Source organism: Saccostrea cucullata, unplaced genomic scaffold (assembly GCF_032062105.1).
Source record: "Saccostrea cucullata isolate Sc308-1 unplaced genomic scaffold, CSIRO_AGI_Scuc_v1 ctg13160, whole genome shotgun sequence".
NCBI classification, from domain to species: domain Eukaryota; kingdom Metazoa; phylum Mollusca; class Bivalvia; order Ostreida; family Ostreidae; genus Saccostrea; species Saccostrea cuccullata.
Window position 1 is genome coordinate 1 of NW_026920669.1, and position 17,456 is coordinate 17,456.

General features: G+C 34.5%; 2 protein-coding genes across 2 annotated transcripts; both read left to right on the forward strand.

The window, feature by feature from the left end:
* Window positions 1-1,176: 1,176 nt before the first annotated feature.
* On the forward strand, window positions 1,177-4,814 carry LOC134255131 (uncharacterized; the record flags this gene model as incomplete). Its single annotated transcript, XM_062737647.1, has 8 exons — window positions 1,177-1,218; window positions 1,735-1,781; window positions 2,271-2,299; window positions 3,183-3,238; window positions 3,356-3,464; window positions 3,687-3,748; window positions 4,061-4,138; window positions 4,667-4,814. Coding segments are annotated over 8 exons (571 nt in total), but the record flags the coding sequence as incomplete, so codon positions are not given.
* Window positions 4,815-11,387: 6,573 nt separating this feature from the next.
* LOC134255142 (myosin-IIIa-like) lies at window positions 11,388-16,752 on the forward strand (the record flags this gene model as incomplete). The annotated part of the gene is made up of 4 exons (XM_062737656.1): window positions 11,388-11,474; window positions 13,907-14,069; window positions 14,594-14,769; window positions 16,537-16,752. Coding segments are annotated over exons 2-4 (531 nt in total), but the record flags the coding sequence as incomplete, so codon positions are not given.
* Between the last annotated feature and the right edge of the window lie 704 nt (window positions 16,753-17,456).

Genomic DNA, 17,456 nt, shown 5'->3' on the forward strand with positions numbered 1-17,456 from the left:
GTATGCTATATATATTTTTATCACATATTTTCCCCTTTATCCCGTTGATATAGCTCATGTGATATCGTTTTCAGTCTCAACACTATGTATTCCTACGCCATGTGACGTAATGTAAATAAACAAATACATGTGTATGATGGAGAAAATGACTTAATTTGTCAAATTTCACTTTATTATGTATTTTAACAAGATTTCATTAATGAATTTACAAAAATAAGTGCTGAAATATTTTCTTTCTTTTATATATTTATACAAACTATTTCATACAGTGTAATTTTATTTATTACGTTATTTGGTCCGAGGTAACCGAAAAGGAACTTTGAATAAGAAATAAAGACAAAACACACATTTATAGTGAACAAAAATATGTGATAAAAAGAATCTTCCATTGTTTGTGGTTTGATATGATTTTTATCCAATTAGTTGTGTGTTTTCTATCCCTGCGCCAAGGCTCGGGGATAGAAAACACACAACTCGTTGGATAAAAATCATATCAAACCACAAACCATGGGAGATCCTATATAATTCTTTATTCCTGATGATTCAAACATGAAATCACTGACTATATATCAGATATTTTTTTTAAAAATCTGTTTAAAAGATGTATTTGACACCTGGCAAATCAAGTTTTTAGAAGAGATCAGTGTTGACATGGATGAATACCTGTTTATCCATAACAGAACATTTTTAACTAACCTTTATTTGAACGAACCTGAATTCCTTGTACCCAAGTTTGTTTGTACTAAAATTGATGACTTTGGTCCAGATTCTGGAGACTGATCAGAAAAGGTCACTTGAAGCTTCAGTTCAGATGGGCTACGAAACCCTTATTCCATTTTTTTTTCTAATAAATGTTTCTTTACATGAAAACTGACAAACTTTTCCCACCAATGTTTTTAAATTGTTGACATAATGAAGAAATACTACCCATTTGCATTTTTAGAGACTGACATGCGTATTAGGCTCCTGAACTTTAATTCACTTTGCGAAATTAACCTTCTTATAGAAATATGAATAAATCAACTCCTCTAAATTTCAAAGAGTTATCACAGAGAAAACAATTAGAAACGAAATTGGCGTTATAAAGACATTTTATGTAATCATTTTAGTTTTAAAGGTTCTTACGGAAATTATCTTTATTCACCTTGCTCATTGGTTCATATATATTTTTTAAAGGTACCCTGCTTTAGGAAAGAAAGCATGTTCGGATGAAAAGAAGTAAGTGCATTTTTACATTTACTTAGAACATAATAATTGAATTTGCAGACTGTTTTGGACTCATTTATGAGTAAAGCTATTCCAAAATAGAACTGCAGTTCTAACAAGAACCTTCCCACAAGAGCATATCGATCAAGGCAGCTGGCATTTATATCGATTTTTATTTAAATTTTGTCACTTCTGTTTCACACAAATGACAAACTAACTGGCACACATACACACAAGCATATTTCTATATCCCCTCCAACTCAATTGCAGGGTATAATGAGGACACTATAAAACAGAGCATCCCCCTTAAAAGGGCACTTCAACCTAAATAAGATTTATTATTTACATTATGTTTTCATTCCCCCACCCCATTTTCACACATGCACATTTCTGTTATCTCTTTCCTAACTTAATTGCAAGGGGTTATTAATGTTGATATTTTTCTTTTTCTCACAAAAATGTACATGTACATGTATAAAAGTTCACGTAGATATTCTATATTAATGTAATTTGTACAATTTTTTTCAGAACTAGAATCGATGATGAGGATGATGAGAAAAAATTACAAACAAAAAGTAAGTAAAAGAAAAATAATCTGAGTTCAATGCATAAGCAGCCTATGGCGAGGGTTGAACTTTCTCCAATGCATGTCCTACCCCAAAGGTCAATGTCAAAAGTTTTGGATCCCAAAGGAAGGTCTATAGTTACAAGAATATGAAAACCCTTGTTCTATAAAGTGCTCAAAAGTTATGTAGTAATGAGATTTTAAGCAATTTTTACTTGTTAGTTGTTATATACATGTACCCATCTTTTGAGGGGCTCTTGAAGGGGGCAAGTATTTACAACCCAAAGATATATTAAGTTATTGTGGTCTCATTTTGGAACTTTAAAGTTTTGACTCCAATTATTTAAGTACCATGGTCATATATTCCCTCTGTGCCCAGCTTGTGCATTCTATTATTTCATAAAATCAATCCAATAAATACAAACAATATATTAACTGAATGCAATAAATTTATAAGTAGTGTATATTTGATTTAATATCAATGCATTTCTCTTTTCAGGAGTGGATATTCCCTTTGTTGATAAACAGGTAATTAACCATCATTTAAATGAATTGACCATCATAGTTCTCTTTAAAGGGGAGACAATCTGAAAAAATGGATGCTTTTTTAATAAACTTGCTGAGAAATGATGAAATTTATGTGAAATCTTTCAGACACAATGTACTGATTCAAGTTTAGTGAAATCATTATTGTTGTTAGATAGTGTTTTTATAAAAATTATTTTATTTATTAAAACACTATCTTACAAAGGGCAGGCCACACTGTGGGTTCAAACATTTTGTAAAAAAAAAAATAATTAATTGTAGTTCTTTGTTTAGGAGGCAAAAAAAAATCTGATATTTCAATGCTGCAGGAAGAGTTTTTTTCTTTTGTTTTAATTCTCTTTCTGTTAAATCAAGAGCTCTCATTTTCATTGTCAGCCAACAAAATGATGACATCATCTGATTCTTACTTTTCTGTACTCTCAGTATAAGTTATGAAATTCAGATTATGTTATTCCCAACATCTTTAAAGCAAGTTAGTTCAAGTCCCATTTTGAAGAGATAGTAATACCAGGTGTAATATATTAACATGTACATGTATATTGTGTATTTGGGATGCCAGAGTTGCAGTGTTAGATCATTTGCCCTATAGGTATAGAGAGAGGAGTTATTCTATATAATAATTATAATAATAATATATGACATGGAATCACCTAAAGTAAAATAGAATTAGTATTTGTTCCAATCAGCCTCTTTGGGGAAGGGTATTGAAAAGTTTTGACTATCAGATTATATTTGTTACTGAACAGCATGTCCAAAGAGACTCTGGTAAGAATATGGCACACAGACCTCTTGCTTAAATTAAATGAAATTATGTCTAAAGGGGCTATGTTTACTCTAGCTGAAATATTTTGTATTCAATTTGTAGATGGCCAGCATAAAGAGAGAACTTGTTGAAATCATGAACTGTACAGAATTGGAATGGTACTTGAATTTTTAGATATATATTTATTATATAATATATACTAAAAAATAATATTACTTCTTATTCGTTGACTGAACATTACAGTTTTTAAACAACTATTTAATTTCTTTGTGTAGTATGGAAACAAATCATAAGAGGCACCACGAATTCCTCTGTGACCCTATATCATATTATGAAAAACAGAGACTTAACTTTGGTTTTGGTGAATCCTATTTTACAGCAAATGTAAGTATATATGATAAATTATTTGCTTACTTATTATTGTGATTTATTAGATAATTTTATCAAGAAAAAATTATCAAACAAATATCAAATACATTCTGTATGAAATATGCACGTATACTTATTAAAAAATAATGAATACATTTCTATATGTATTTCATTACTGGCTTGATGTCTTATCATATTTCAACAATAATGTATGTATCTCTTTATTTCTTTAAATAGGTTGTTCAGCATCTACAAATGACTCTTAGTGATCATATATTCTGCAGCAAACTGATGCCTGGGTAAATAATATTGTACTTTGTTTAAAGATCCAACTTAATCTGAAGAAAATAAATCTGAATTGAGATAAATTTGTCAAATTTTCATTATTCCAACAACGAATTTGTTCAGAATCTTCAGAATGTTGAATTTACTATACACATATAGTATGTATCTTATATGTCTTATCTACATATGTATGATATAGGTGTATAGTTATTTTTTTTTTTTTCATTTTGTCTTTGGGTCTATAAATTTGCATTAAAAGAAGGAGGAACCCTTCATTTTGGAATATTTAATGAATTTTCTAATACATTATTTGAATACCTTTTCAGGACAATATTCACAAGATACTACACTTTTACAGTTCTTGAGAATAATATACTTGAGAAACTGTTGAGAGAAAATCCAATGTAAGTGTTTTTTATTTATTTTTATTTTTATTTATTTGTCTATCATCTGCATTCCCCCAGGTAAAGAATAATCATGATAGTTATTGAGGCCTTTTCATCTGCCCTTGGCTATCATGTGCATGAATGTTATAATCTCCAGTAGCTTAATATTTTGTAATATCAGCTTTAAACTCTGCATTAATTTTTCTTATCACTGGTTTATGATTTAAAGTCTGTTTTTTTTAATGAAAGTTCAATCTCACACAATATAGTAATGAAAATAAGATCACTGTTGGTTGTGATTTTGGGGATTGGTTATGACCACAATTGGTGATCAAAGTTTTATATTGGAAAATTAATAATGATAAAAAAAAACAGATGATGAAGGAAAAGAAAACCATATAAACACACGTGAGACTTGTGGCCTGTGGGGTTCTTGTATTTTAAGTGTCACCTTAAAATTGTTTTTTCATTCAGACAGATTTAATTACGTATTGGGTAATGCTTTTAATTAAATATTTATTAAGTATATTTTATATACATTTTCAGTTGTGGCATGTATTACCTAACTCATGTCCTGATGAAAGAGGCTATAGTCTTTGGTGTGTGCTTGCGAACTGGCTTGCCAATGGAAGAGGCAGAGAAAAGATGTAAAGAAACAGAAACTTCTATGAAAAAGGCCAAAAGAAAAGATTAAAATCTTTACAAAACTGCATGCTAGTAATTTGCAGTCTTCATCTTAGACAGTTATTGTCAAACTTTTAATCCATTGCCGATACATTTAGTAATATTAACTATATATTCTATATTCAAGTGAAATATCATGTGTGAGTGTATAATCTCGGAGGCGGTAATAGGCCGCTCAGCATGTATATTTATGTATCTATTCTCTATATTCAAGTGAAAATATCATAATAATGTGTATATAATCTCGGAGGGGGTAATAGGCCGCTCAACATGTATTTTTATGTATCTATTCTCTATATTCAAGTGAAAATATCATAATAATGTGTATATAATCTCGGAGGGGGTAATAGGTCGCTCAACATGTATATTAATGTATCTTTTTTATATATTCAATTGAAAATATCATGTGTGAGTGTATAATCTCCGAGGCGGTGATAGGCCGCTCAGCATGTATATTTATGTATCTATTCTATATATTCAATTGAAAATATCATTATTATGTGTATATAATCTCGTAGGGGGTAATAGGTCGCTCAACATGTATATTTATGTATCTATTTTATATATTCAATTGAAAATATCATTATTATGTGTATATCATCTTGGAGGCGGTAATAGGCCGCTCAGCATGTATATTTATGTATCTATTCCATATATTCAAGTGAAAATATCATAATTATGTGTATATAATCTCGGAGGGGGTAATAGGTCGCTCAACATGTATATTAATGTATTTATTCCATATATTCAAGTGAAAATATCATTATTATGTGTATATAATCTCGGACGCGGTAATAGGCCGCTCTACATGTATGTTTATGTATCTATTCTATATATTCAATTGAAAATATCATTATAATGTGTATATCATCTCAGATGAACCGCTCAGCATGTATATTTATGTATCTATTCCATATATTCAAGTGAAAATATCATTATTATGTGTATATAATCTCGGAGGCAGTAATAGGCCGCTCAGCATGTGTATTCATGTATCTAGTCCATATATTCAAGTGAAAATATCATTATTATGTGTATATAATCTCGGAGGGGGTAATAGGTCGCTCAACATGTATATTTATGTATCTATTCCATATATTCAAGTGAAAATATCATTTTTATATGTATATAATATCGGAGGCAGTAATAGGCCGCTCAGCATGTATATTTATGTATCTATTCCATATATTCAAGTGAAAATATCATTATTATGTGTATATAATCTCGGAGGCGGTAATAGGCCGCTCTACATGTATATTTATTTATCTATTCTATATATTCAATTGAAAATATCATTATAATGTGTATATCAACTCGGATGAACCGCTCAACATGTATATTTATGTATCTATTCCATATATTCAAGTGAAAATATCATTATTATGTGTATATAATCTCCGAGGGGGTAATAGGTCGCTCAACATGTATATCTATGTATCTATTTTATATATTCAATTGAAAATATCATGTGTGAGTGTATAATCTCGGAGGCGGTAATAGGCCGCTCAGCATGTGTATTTATGTATCTATTCCATATATTCAAGTGAAAATATCATTTTTATGTGTATATAATCTCGGAGGCAGTAATAGGCCGCTCAACATGTATATTTATGCATCTATTCCATATATTCAAGTGAAAATATCATTATTATGTGTATATAATCTCGGAGGCAGTAATATGCCGCTCAACATGTATATTTATGTATCTATTCTATATATTCAAGTGAAATATCATGTGTGATTGATAATCTCGGAGCCGGTAATAGGCCGCTCAGCATGTATATTTATGTATCATTCTATATATTCAAGTGAAATATCATGCTTGAGTGTATAACTTCGGAGGTGTTAATAGGTGGCTTGGTATGTATTTTTGTTTATGATAATATTAATTGGTACATACAAAGCCAAAAATACAAAGTCACATTGTAAACCTTCTTTGTGATTTTTTTTTCAAAGACACACCTTTACAGAAAAATAAATACTTAATTGCAGTTTTCTTGATATCTTGTTTATGCTAAATTCAGTACTGGATATCATGCATTGATAATTGTACCTGTACGTACAGTGGTTGAGTAGGAAAATTAAAAGAAATGAAATAAAATGAATTAAGACTGAAAAAATTGCTTCCTCTATTGGAAACTTTGAGTGAAGTATGCGATATGTCCTCATATCATTTAACGTGATACAGGGGCGTGAAGTCACGGGCCTTATACTCAGTACTATATAGGATGTCGGTGAAGTCACGGGCCTCAAACTCAGTACTATATAGCATGTCGATGGAGTCACGGGCCTCATACTCAGTACTATATAGCATGTCGGTGAAGTCACAGGCCTATAACTAGGAACTATATAGGATGTCGGTGAAGTCACGGGCCTCATACTCAGTACTATATAGCATGACGGTGAAGTCACAGGCCTATAACTAGGTACTATATAGGATGTCGGTGAAGTCACGGGCCTTTACTTAGGTACTATATAGCATGTCGGTGAAGTCACAGGCCTATAACTAGGAACTATATAGGATGTCGGTGAAGTCACGGGCCTCATACTCAGTACTATATAGCATGACGGTGAAGTCACGGGCCTATAACTAGGTACTATATAGGATGTCGGTGAAGTCACGGGCCTTTACTTAGGTACTATATAGCATGTCGGTGAAGTCACGGGCCTCATACTCAGTACTATATAGCATGTCGGTGAAGTCACGGGCCATTACTTAGGTACTATATAGGATGTCGGTGAAGTCACTGGCCTCAAACTCAGTACTCTATAGCATGTCGGTGAAGTCACGGGCCCATAACTAGGTACTATATAGGATGTCGGTGAAGTCACGGGCCTTTACTTAGGTACTATATAGGATGTCGGTGAAGTCACGGGCCTATACTTAGGTACTATATAGGATGTCGGTGAAGTCACGGGCCTCATACTCAGTACTATATAGCATGTCGGTGAAGTCACGGGCCTCATACTCAGTACTATATAGCATGACGGTGAAGTCACGGGCCTATAACTAGGTACTATATAGGATGTCGGTGAAGTCACGGGCCTTTACTTAGGTACTATATAGCATGTCGGTGAAGTCACGGGCCTATAACTAGGTACTATATAGGATGTCAGTGAAGTCACGGGCCTTTACTTAAGTACTATATAGGATGTCGGTGAAGTCACGGGCCTATAACTAGGAACTATATAGGATGTCGGTGAAGTCACGGGCCTCATACTCAGTACTATATAGGATGTCGGTGAAGTCACGGGCCTCAAACTCAGTACTATATAGCATGTCGATGGAGTCACGGGCCTCATACTCAGTACTATATAGCATGTCGGTGAAGTCACGGGCCTCATACTCAGTACTATATAGCATGACGGTGAAGTCACGGGCCTATAACTAGGTACTATATAGGATGTCGGTGAAGTCACGGGCCTCATACTCAGTACTATATAGCATGACGGTGAAGTCACGGGCCTATAACTAGGTACTATATAGGATGTCGGTGAAGTCACGGGCCTTTACTTAGGTACTATATAGCATGTCGGTGAAGTCACGGGCCTATAACTAGGTACTATATAGGATGTCGGTGAAGTCACGGGCCTTTACTTAGGTACTATATAGGATGTCGGTGAAGTCACGGGCCTATACTTAGGTACTATATAGGATGTCGGTGAAGTCACGGGCCTCATACTCAGTACTATATAGCATGTCGGTGAAGTCACGGGCCTATAACTAGGTACTATATAGGATGTCGATGAAGTCAAGGGCCTCATACTCAGTACTATATAGCATGTCGGTGAAGTCACGGGCCATTACTTAGGTACTATATAGGATGTCGGTGAAGTCACTGGACTCAAACTCAGTACTCTATAGCATGTCGGTGAAGTCACGGGCCTATAACTAGGTACTATATAGCATGTCGGTGAAGTCACGGGCCTATAACTAGGTACTATATAGCATGTCGGTGAAGTCACGGGCCTATAACTAGGTACTATATAGGATGTCAGTGAAGTCACGGGCCTTTACTTAGGTACTATATAGCATGTCGGTGAAGTCACGGGCCTATAACTAGGTACTATATAGCATGTCGGTGAAGTCACGGGCCTATAACTAGGTACTATATAGCATGTCGGTGAAGTCACGGGCCTATAACTAGGTACTATATAGGATGTCAGTGAAGTCACGGGCCTTTACTTAGGTACTATATAGCATGTCGGTGAAGTCACGGGCCTATAACTAGGTACTATATAGGATGTCGGTGAAGTCACGGGCCTCATACTCAGTACTATATAGCATGTCGGTGAAGTCACGGGCCTCAAACTCAGTACTATATAGCATGTCGATGTAGTCACGGGCCTCATACTCAGTACTATATAGCATGTCGGTGAAGTCACGGGCCTCATACTCAGTATTATATAGGATGTCGGTGAAGTCACGGGCCTCAAACTCAGTACTATATAGCATGTCGGTGAAGTCACGGGCCTATAACTAGGTACTATATAAGATGACGGTGAAGTCACGGGCCTATACTTAGGTACTATATAGGATGTCGGTGAAGTCACGGGCCTCATACTCAGTACTATATAGGATGTCGGTGAAGTCACGGGCCTCAAACTCAGTACTATATAGGATGTCGGTGAAGTCACGGGCCTATAACTAGGTACTATATAAGATGACGGTGAAGTCACGGGCCTTTACTTAAGTACTATATAGGATGTCGGTGAAGTCACGGGCCTATACTATATAGGATGTCGGTGAAGTCACGGGCCTCATACTCAGTACTATATAGGATGTCGGTGAAGTCACGGGCCTCATACTCAGTACTATATAGCATGTCGGTGAAGTCACGGGCCTCAAACTCAGTACTATATAGCATGTCGATGGAGTCACGGGCCTCATACTCAGTACTATATAGCATGTCGGTGAAGTCACGGGCCTCATACTCAGTACTATATAGGATGTCGGTGAAGTCACGGGCCTCAAACTCAGTACTATATAGCATGTCGGTGAAGTCACGGGCCTATAACTAGGTACTATATAAGATGACGGTGAAGTCACGGGCCTATACTTAGGTACTATATAGGATGTCGGTGAAGTCACGGGCCTCATACTCAGTACTATATAGGATGTCGGTGAAGTCACGGGCCTCAAACTCAGTACTATATAGGATGTCGGTGAAGTCACGGGCCTATAACTAGGTACTATATAAGATGACGGTGAAGTCACGGGCCTTTACTTAAGTACTATATAGGATGTCGGTGAAGTCACGGGCCTATACTTAGGTGTCAGTGAAGTCACGGGCCTCATACTCAGTACTATATAGGATGTCGGTGAAGTCACGGGCCTCATACTCAGTACTATATAGGATGTCGGTGAAGTCACGGGCCTCAAACTCAGTACTATATAGGATGTCGGAGAAGTCACAGGCCTATAATTAGGTACTATATAGCATGTCGATGGAGTCACGGGCCTCATACTCAGTACTATATAGCATGTCGGTGAAGTCACGGGCCTCATACTCAGTACTATATAGGATGTCGGTGAAGTCACGGGCCTTTAATTAGGTACTATATATGTGTTTGTTAGCTCAGTACTATATAGCATGTCGGTGAAATCACAGGCATCAGAGTTGTACTATGTAGGATGTCTGTGAAGTCACAAGCCTCATACTCAGTACTGTGTCAATGAAGTCACAGGCTGTTTATCCATAATCATGTTAACTCTAAACATTATATAATTTTATTTTACTTGAAATATACATACGTTCACCATGTTCACTATCTTAGAAATTGTAAAAACGCTTTAAATTCCTACAAAAGACTAAGTAGGGCTTATGTTTTGACTGTTAATCAATACATCAAGAAAAGTACACATAAACCGCTTACGTATCAATGTTCGTGTGTTTACAATCGAAATCACGGGCTTCCTGTTATCTAGATAGAATGTTCTATCGTTAAAATGATATTGTCCTACGGACCCGGTTTAACGATAGAATTCGTTCCGTGTATTCGTAATGTAGCAGAAAGAAACACGGGCGATAACTCGCATAGTGCATTTACTTGGAACAATCTAGAGAGTTCCGAATGTAAACATGGTCGGTAATTTGAATCGAGAGAAAAACGTTGAGAAAATTAATTGGATTTTCGTATTTATATGGATTATTTTTTGGGATAAAAGGCATAAGCAATCTCAAGAAGGTTTGTTTTGATTATTTTGGTAGTTATTCCCAGTGCAAATCATTTTATATTCTTCAAAATCGTTTCGGAGCGGATCCGCTCCGATTTGCTACATTACAAGTATATGGGACGTATTCTAACTGTGGTGAGGGCCTGTACCGAGACACAGTTAGATTATTCTAACTACCTGTTATCGAGTTCACGGGCTTATAGACTCTCCCATCAAATTTCGCCTGCGGTTCACTCAATCGTTTTAAACTTCCGTTCTTGGAAAAGTGTAGAAGAAAAAAAAATGTTAATTGTAAATCTTTACTTTCCTGTTGTTTTATGAACATTCAATAATTAAGTCTGGCAAATTACAACTGTCAAATAAAGTTGGGGTAGGGGTTCTATAACTATTCCCAAGTTAGATTAAATTGAATTTCTATAGGTAACACTGGATCCGCTCCTTTTCTTTGAATGGAAATGGGAAAGGTCCGAGGAGTTGCGAATGAAGTGACAGGTGAGATTTCGTATTTACACGAGAACCAAAAATAAAAACAGGTTTGTTTTTGTCAACATGTGATGGATTGGGCTATTAGCACTTGATATAAACAAAACATGGATCGTATATCGGAAGATTTGTAATTTATAGAAGGAAGCGGAACAAAAAAATCAACACAATAGCAACGAAAGGTAAGTCTAACCCGAACGGCCTCTGTTATATTAGTGACCCCTCCCTATCATTTCAAAACTGTCATAAACAGCTGAAACTTTCATGACAATCAAAGCTTGCTATTGAAAATATGTATTTATTGTTTATTTTCCCATTGAAATGAGTTTTGATTTTAAGTATTATGCACACGTAAATATGTACATAATCGATGTTACAACTGCTTGTGCTTAGTGCTAATACAAATTGCAGAAAAAGAGGGGAGGGTGGAAGGAAAGAGCAATAAGTTACTGTAGTAGCTTTGCTTCTTTAATTAAAAGTGGTAAATAATTTCTGACTTCATAAAAGGAGGAAATTTGTTTCATTATTAAAAGCTTAAAGAAAGATTTAGCCTGCTAGCTGAATATACACAACATATTAAAATTGAAAGAATTAGAGGTTTAGAATCATGTGTGTGTCTTTAAAAAGAGTAGAAGATGTGAGTTGTGTTCTGTGTATTCTGTCATGATGAAATATTTGAAAATATGGGCCTATCAAATGAGTTCTTTTTTCACTTCATTAAATTACATTTTGAATTGTTAAAAGTTGGCATGTTATGATTTTTTTAACAGATTGAAACAATCAGTTATAATGAACTAAAGTGATTCTAACTTATAAGTAAATTAATAATCTTTGAAAATTAATTAAAAAAAACTGACTATCTTGTTTTTATAATCTTTTAATTAATTAACTGTAATATATCTTGTGCAATTGAATATTTAGTCTGAGATCATATACTAAATTTTTTGGTCAGCTACATCTATTTTATTGAATGCAATAACGTCTTATCAGTGTAGTGCTTGAAAAATACCAAGGATAATAAAATGTGCATGACTGCAAGATAAATTGGAATAAAAATCAATATTAGGCCCCCACACCTGAATATAGATAAATCTCTAGCAAAGGTGCTCAGCTTAAGGGAGAAATGTACTTATTTTCTGGGTGTGTTTGATGGCTATTGATTTTATACAGGTGTAGTATATCAATTTTATCTATGTGGACACCTAATGGCACTAATATGATGTATTGGTATCAGTTTAGAAAATGTGAGAATTTTGTGCATTTTATCACTTTTTTCTTTTATTTATACATGTACCATAGAGAAAGTCAAGTCAAGGAATGCACTATAGTGTTTTATGTTGAATGTTACATAATGATTCTACTTACATTTAAAGTGTACCAATTACCTCTGATTCTTATTAGTGGGGTCAATTGTTATCTTGTCTGAAGGTAATTATCCCAAGTGTATTGAGACGTATGAAATATTAAAAGACCCAATTAACTTTCTTAGGGGAATTCTGTTTATATATATATAATTTCACAGAGTTCTGTGTATCTGTTTTCTTTAGGTTCTTACTGGGTTTTGTTTCATATAAGACTGTACATGTGACTTGAATGCATTTAGATAAAATTTAAATATTTTATTTTTACACATGTATTAAATAAAGAATACGAGTTTTCATGCTGAACAGTATTTTCTTATAGTGCTTTCTTTGAAAATCTTTCTGCCTGAAATCCGTGCTGATGAGACTTTGGAGATTTGTCAAGTTTACATAGTGGGTGTACACATCTTTTTGTGTACGTTTTATATTAAGCTTTTGAGATTTTTAAATCCCCCCAAGGTCTGAAGACTTCTACCTAAATATGGCAGGTTGCTGACTCCTTATTTACATCTTTTTGAAATCAACTCTCTGATAAAGATTTCATTTTCCTTGAATATGTTGAAATGATATGAGTCTAAGCTAAGGGCTAGATATTGCAATATCATAGACAATAAATAACTCTGTTGCACATTCTCAGAGGGGAAATAACTTTAGGGTAATGATAAACTGTAAGTTGAATTTTAGGGTCTAAGGCAGTTTTGATAGAATAGTTATGATTAAAGGATATGTCAACTTTTTTTATGAATCAAATATAATAATTAATATATAAGGTTGTTAAAATATCTTCTTGTAGATCATCAGAAGTAATGAGATAAAATTGATTACTCAGCTAGAGCGTACATCTTGTAAATTATCAGAATGAGATAAAATTGATTACTCAGCTAGAGCGTACATCTTGTAAATTATCAGAATGAGATAAAATTGATTACTCAGACCATCTCATCTTTCCTTCTGACCATCAAAACAAGAAATTGATGTAAATCAAAAAGACAGGGTGAAGCATAAAATATAGGTGTGTTATGTCTGATAATGCTTATCTCCTCTTATCCCTCTGACTCAGACAGTGTTTTCCCTTTTCAGAGCTGACCGGTAGAGTGTGTGGTCATGCTGTCCATTCTTGACCAGTACAGCCAAGTGATCAAATTTTCCGAGCTCCCTGACCCCCGGACGTCATGGGAGTTACAGCGACTGATCGGGGAGGGCACGTACGGGGAAATCCACCAGGCCATACACAAAGAGTCTGGTGAGTAGTATTACACATGAGAAAGAAAAACATGGTTATAAAGCTAACAAGGATGTGGTGCTTGTTTGATGTAGGAAATGGTGAAAATCTTGAGTTTGTAATTTAACTTAATATGGTAGTGATCAAAGCATATATAAACATGATAACTAATACATGACTAAGGAAAAGAAATCTGTTGAAAATAAATATCAGTTATTTAAAAAGCAAAAATTCTTTAATTTATAAGCTTAAAGCATTTAAAATGCTTTAAGCTTATAAATAAATTAAAGTTTGATATTATGGTTTTTGTAAAATAAATCAGTTTTGGAGAACTGCATATGGCATATACTGTAAAATGTTTTTCTTGATGAAAAGGTTACATTTAAAATGTTTAATGGAAATGCATAAGGATGACCACATCACAGGCTTAGTCACAGACGTGTATATGCACGGAATCAAAACATATTTGGAAATCAAAAGGAAGAGGATATAGAGACATTCACTTTTGACAAACAATAGATAAAGCTACATTTCCTGGTTTGTAGGGGAGGTGGTGGCGATGAAGGTACTGGAGTCCATACATGAGATGATTGAGGAGATAGAGGAGGAGTACCAGGTCCTCAGGGATCAGGGGAACCACCCCAACATCCCACGCTTCCACGGGATCTACCTCAAACCCCCCACCAACGGGATTGACGCAGAGGTCTGGATAGCAATGGAGGTCAGTGCTATGTAAACTAGAGGTACTGTGAGCACTGAGCCCACAAAACGAAACCTCCTTTTCTGTTTAAGATCATTATGCAGGAGTATGTGTTGGGTCCCCTAGCCCAGTTGGAATCATACCTAAACCAAAGGGATGTCTATGATGTGTAGAGGGTGTACAATGATTGTGAACCGTAAATTGTAGAACCCTGGACCAGTTTTCAGGATCAATTCTCAAGGTTAAAAAAACTCCTCTGTCAATCTCTGTAAATGTCTTTTCTTGGTCATTTTATTTCCCATTGGCCCACATCATTCAAAACTTCAACCAAAGAGTGCCTAGTTTGGATAAAAGGGACATTAATCCTATTTTATGTCCTTTGCTAAAAGTGGGGTCTTTTATATCTATAAAGACAATTAAATAAAACTCTGAACAACTTTGCACATTATGCTTTATTAAATAATGGAAAAGAAACTATTTTATGAATGCTGTGTAGGATTATAAGCTTTCCTCATGCAGACCCTTTCTTTCCTTATCTGTGTTATTTGTAATATGATGGTTGCTGGATCAATGACTTTGAATGTTATCTTTTTGCTACAAATGTCATCTTCTCTAAGTAAAATCTATGTGTATAAAGACTTAAAAAGGTAATGAAATCCTACAGATTGATTAATTCTCATTGTTCCTAACTGTGGGTAGATGCTTTACTGAGGTCCAAGTGTAACAATCTATGTGCTGTATTCTAGTTATAAAATATATTTTATAACATACAAACAAGAAGTAAAACAGACTTGGACATTCTTAGTTTGGACATTCTGTCAAGGGCACAATAGATGGTTAATAAAAAGAAATTGAGGGAGGGTGACAAACAAGACTATAAAGGAAAGAAAGAGAAGAAAACAGTGATAGAAATGATGATTTGTAGGGGATCAAAAGTAACAGGTTAACATGCATTTACACACACACACACACACACGCACATAAAATTTAAGTTTTAAAGTGGATATGTCACATTGATATTCTGCTAATCTATAAGTCAGTGTGATAGTTGTGCACCGGCCATTTCAAGCCAAACAATATGGAGACACCACCAACAAATTTACTCAGTATGCCAAATTTTATCAATTCTGATTATTTTGTCACTGAAAAGCTTTCAATTTACCGGTATATTGGAATCAGCATTAATAATACAAACCAGATGTATTTCATTTAGTCTTCAAACTGACACATGATTTATACCTAAGTGAAAAATTAGTAGAATAATTCTAGGACTAGCAGTTGATTAATATCACATGTAAATAAAACTGTTAAAAATTCTAAATACTTTGAGGGTTCAATGAAAAATTGATTGATCATGTTTAATTTGTCATGACTGATTATGCAGAAAATCAAATTTTTCATTTTATATGATTCATTATTTTTTTTCTGTTAATAGTTCCAAGTGCAAAAATTTGGTTTATATACCAGTACATACATGTACATTCCTCGTATGGAAATTGAGGTTTTATGACTTGTTCTTTAGTTTCTCTGGGTATTGATGCAGAAAAATCAGCTGTGCATGCAAACATGTATTAATTTATCTGCATTCCCAATGGCATTCACTTGGGATATGCACACCTAGGATTTAGAGTGATGGGAGTGTTGGATCAAAATTTCAACACTAAATAATTGTTCCTTGGTCCTTTTGTGATTTTCTTTTCATGAAATAGGAATTTTAAGTTTCTAGGCATATTACAACAAATAACTTTGAGGAACTTAAAACTGACCAGTATGACGTTCTATCAACAGCTGTGTGGGCGCGGCTCTGTGACCCACTTAGCCCGGGAACTGATTGGGCAGGGCAGGTTTATGGAGGAGGACCTAATTGCCCACATACTTAGAGAGACCCTCAAAGCATTGCATCATCTACACAAGAACCATGTGATTCATCGCGATGTCAAAGGTCACAACATCCTCATCAACGACCAAGGACAGATCAAACTTATAGATTACGGTAGGTCAACCGTAACCAGTTCTTCTACATGTACAACAAACAAGATGAATATCAAAGATTGTAGTTTGTAAAACAGATTCTATTTATCATGTCTTCAAAACAAAAAATATCTTTTCTTTCCTTTATCTATTTCTCACTGACTACCACAATTTAAAAAAAAACAAAAAAACTTGGGAGTTTATGACATACACATATACCTTCTTGCTAGTCATCTTACTTTAGAAAAAAAATTAACATCAGAAAGAGAAATAGGAAACAAGGGCAATAATTTAGAGACTTAAAAAATCATTCCTTGACTGAGTTTCAGCATTGATTCAAGATTTATTAGGAGCATCTTCGTTAGAATCCGTATAGTTAATTTGAAGTTCATTTCACAACTAAATAAGTACAGATATTTGGTCTGCTTGCTTTTTATCGCCCACTGTCTTTGTGAGGTTTTTTTCCTTGATACCCTTAAGTTTCAAACAATGAATCAGTGGCAAACTGAAATACCATATAATCCCTATTAACCGCCCCGGGCGCTTAGAAAATTGCAAAAAAGGGGTGGTTATTTTGGTGTACTCTTTATTAGCTCACCTGAGCCGAAGGCTCAAGTGAGCTTTTCTGATCAAAATTTGTCCGTCGTCTGTCGTTGTCGTTGTTGTCGTTGTCGTTGTCGTAAACTTTTCACATTTTCATCTTCTTCTCAAGAACCACTGGGTCAATTTCAACCAAA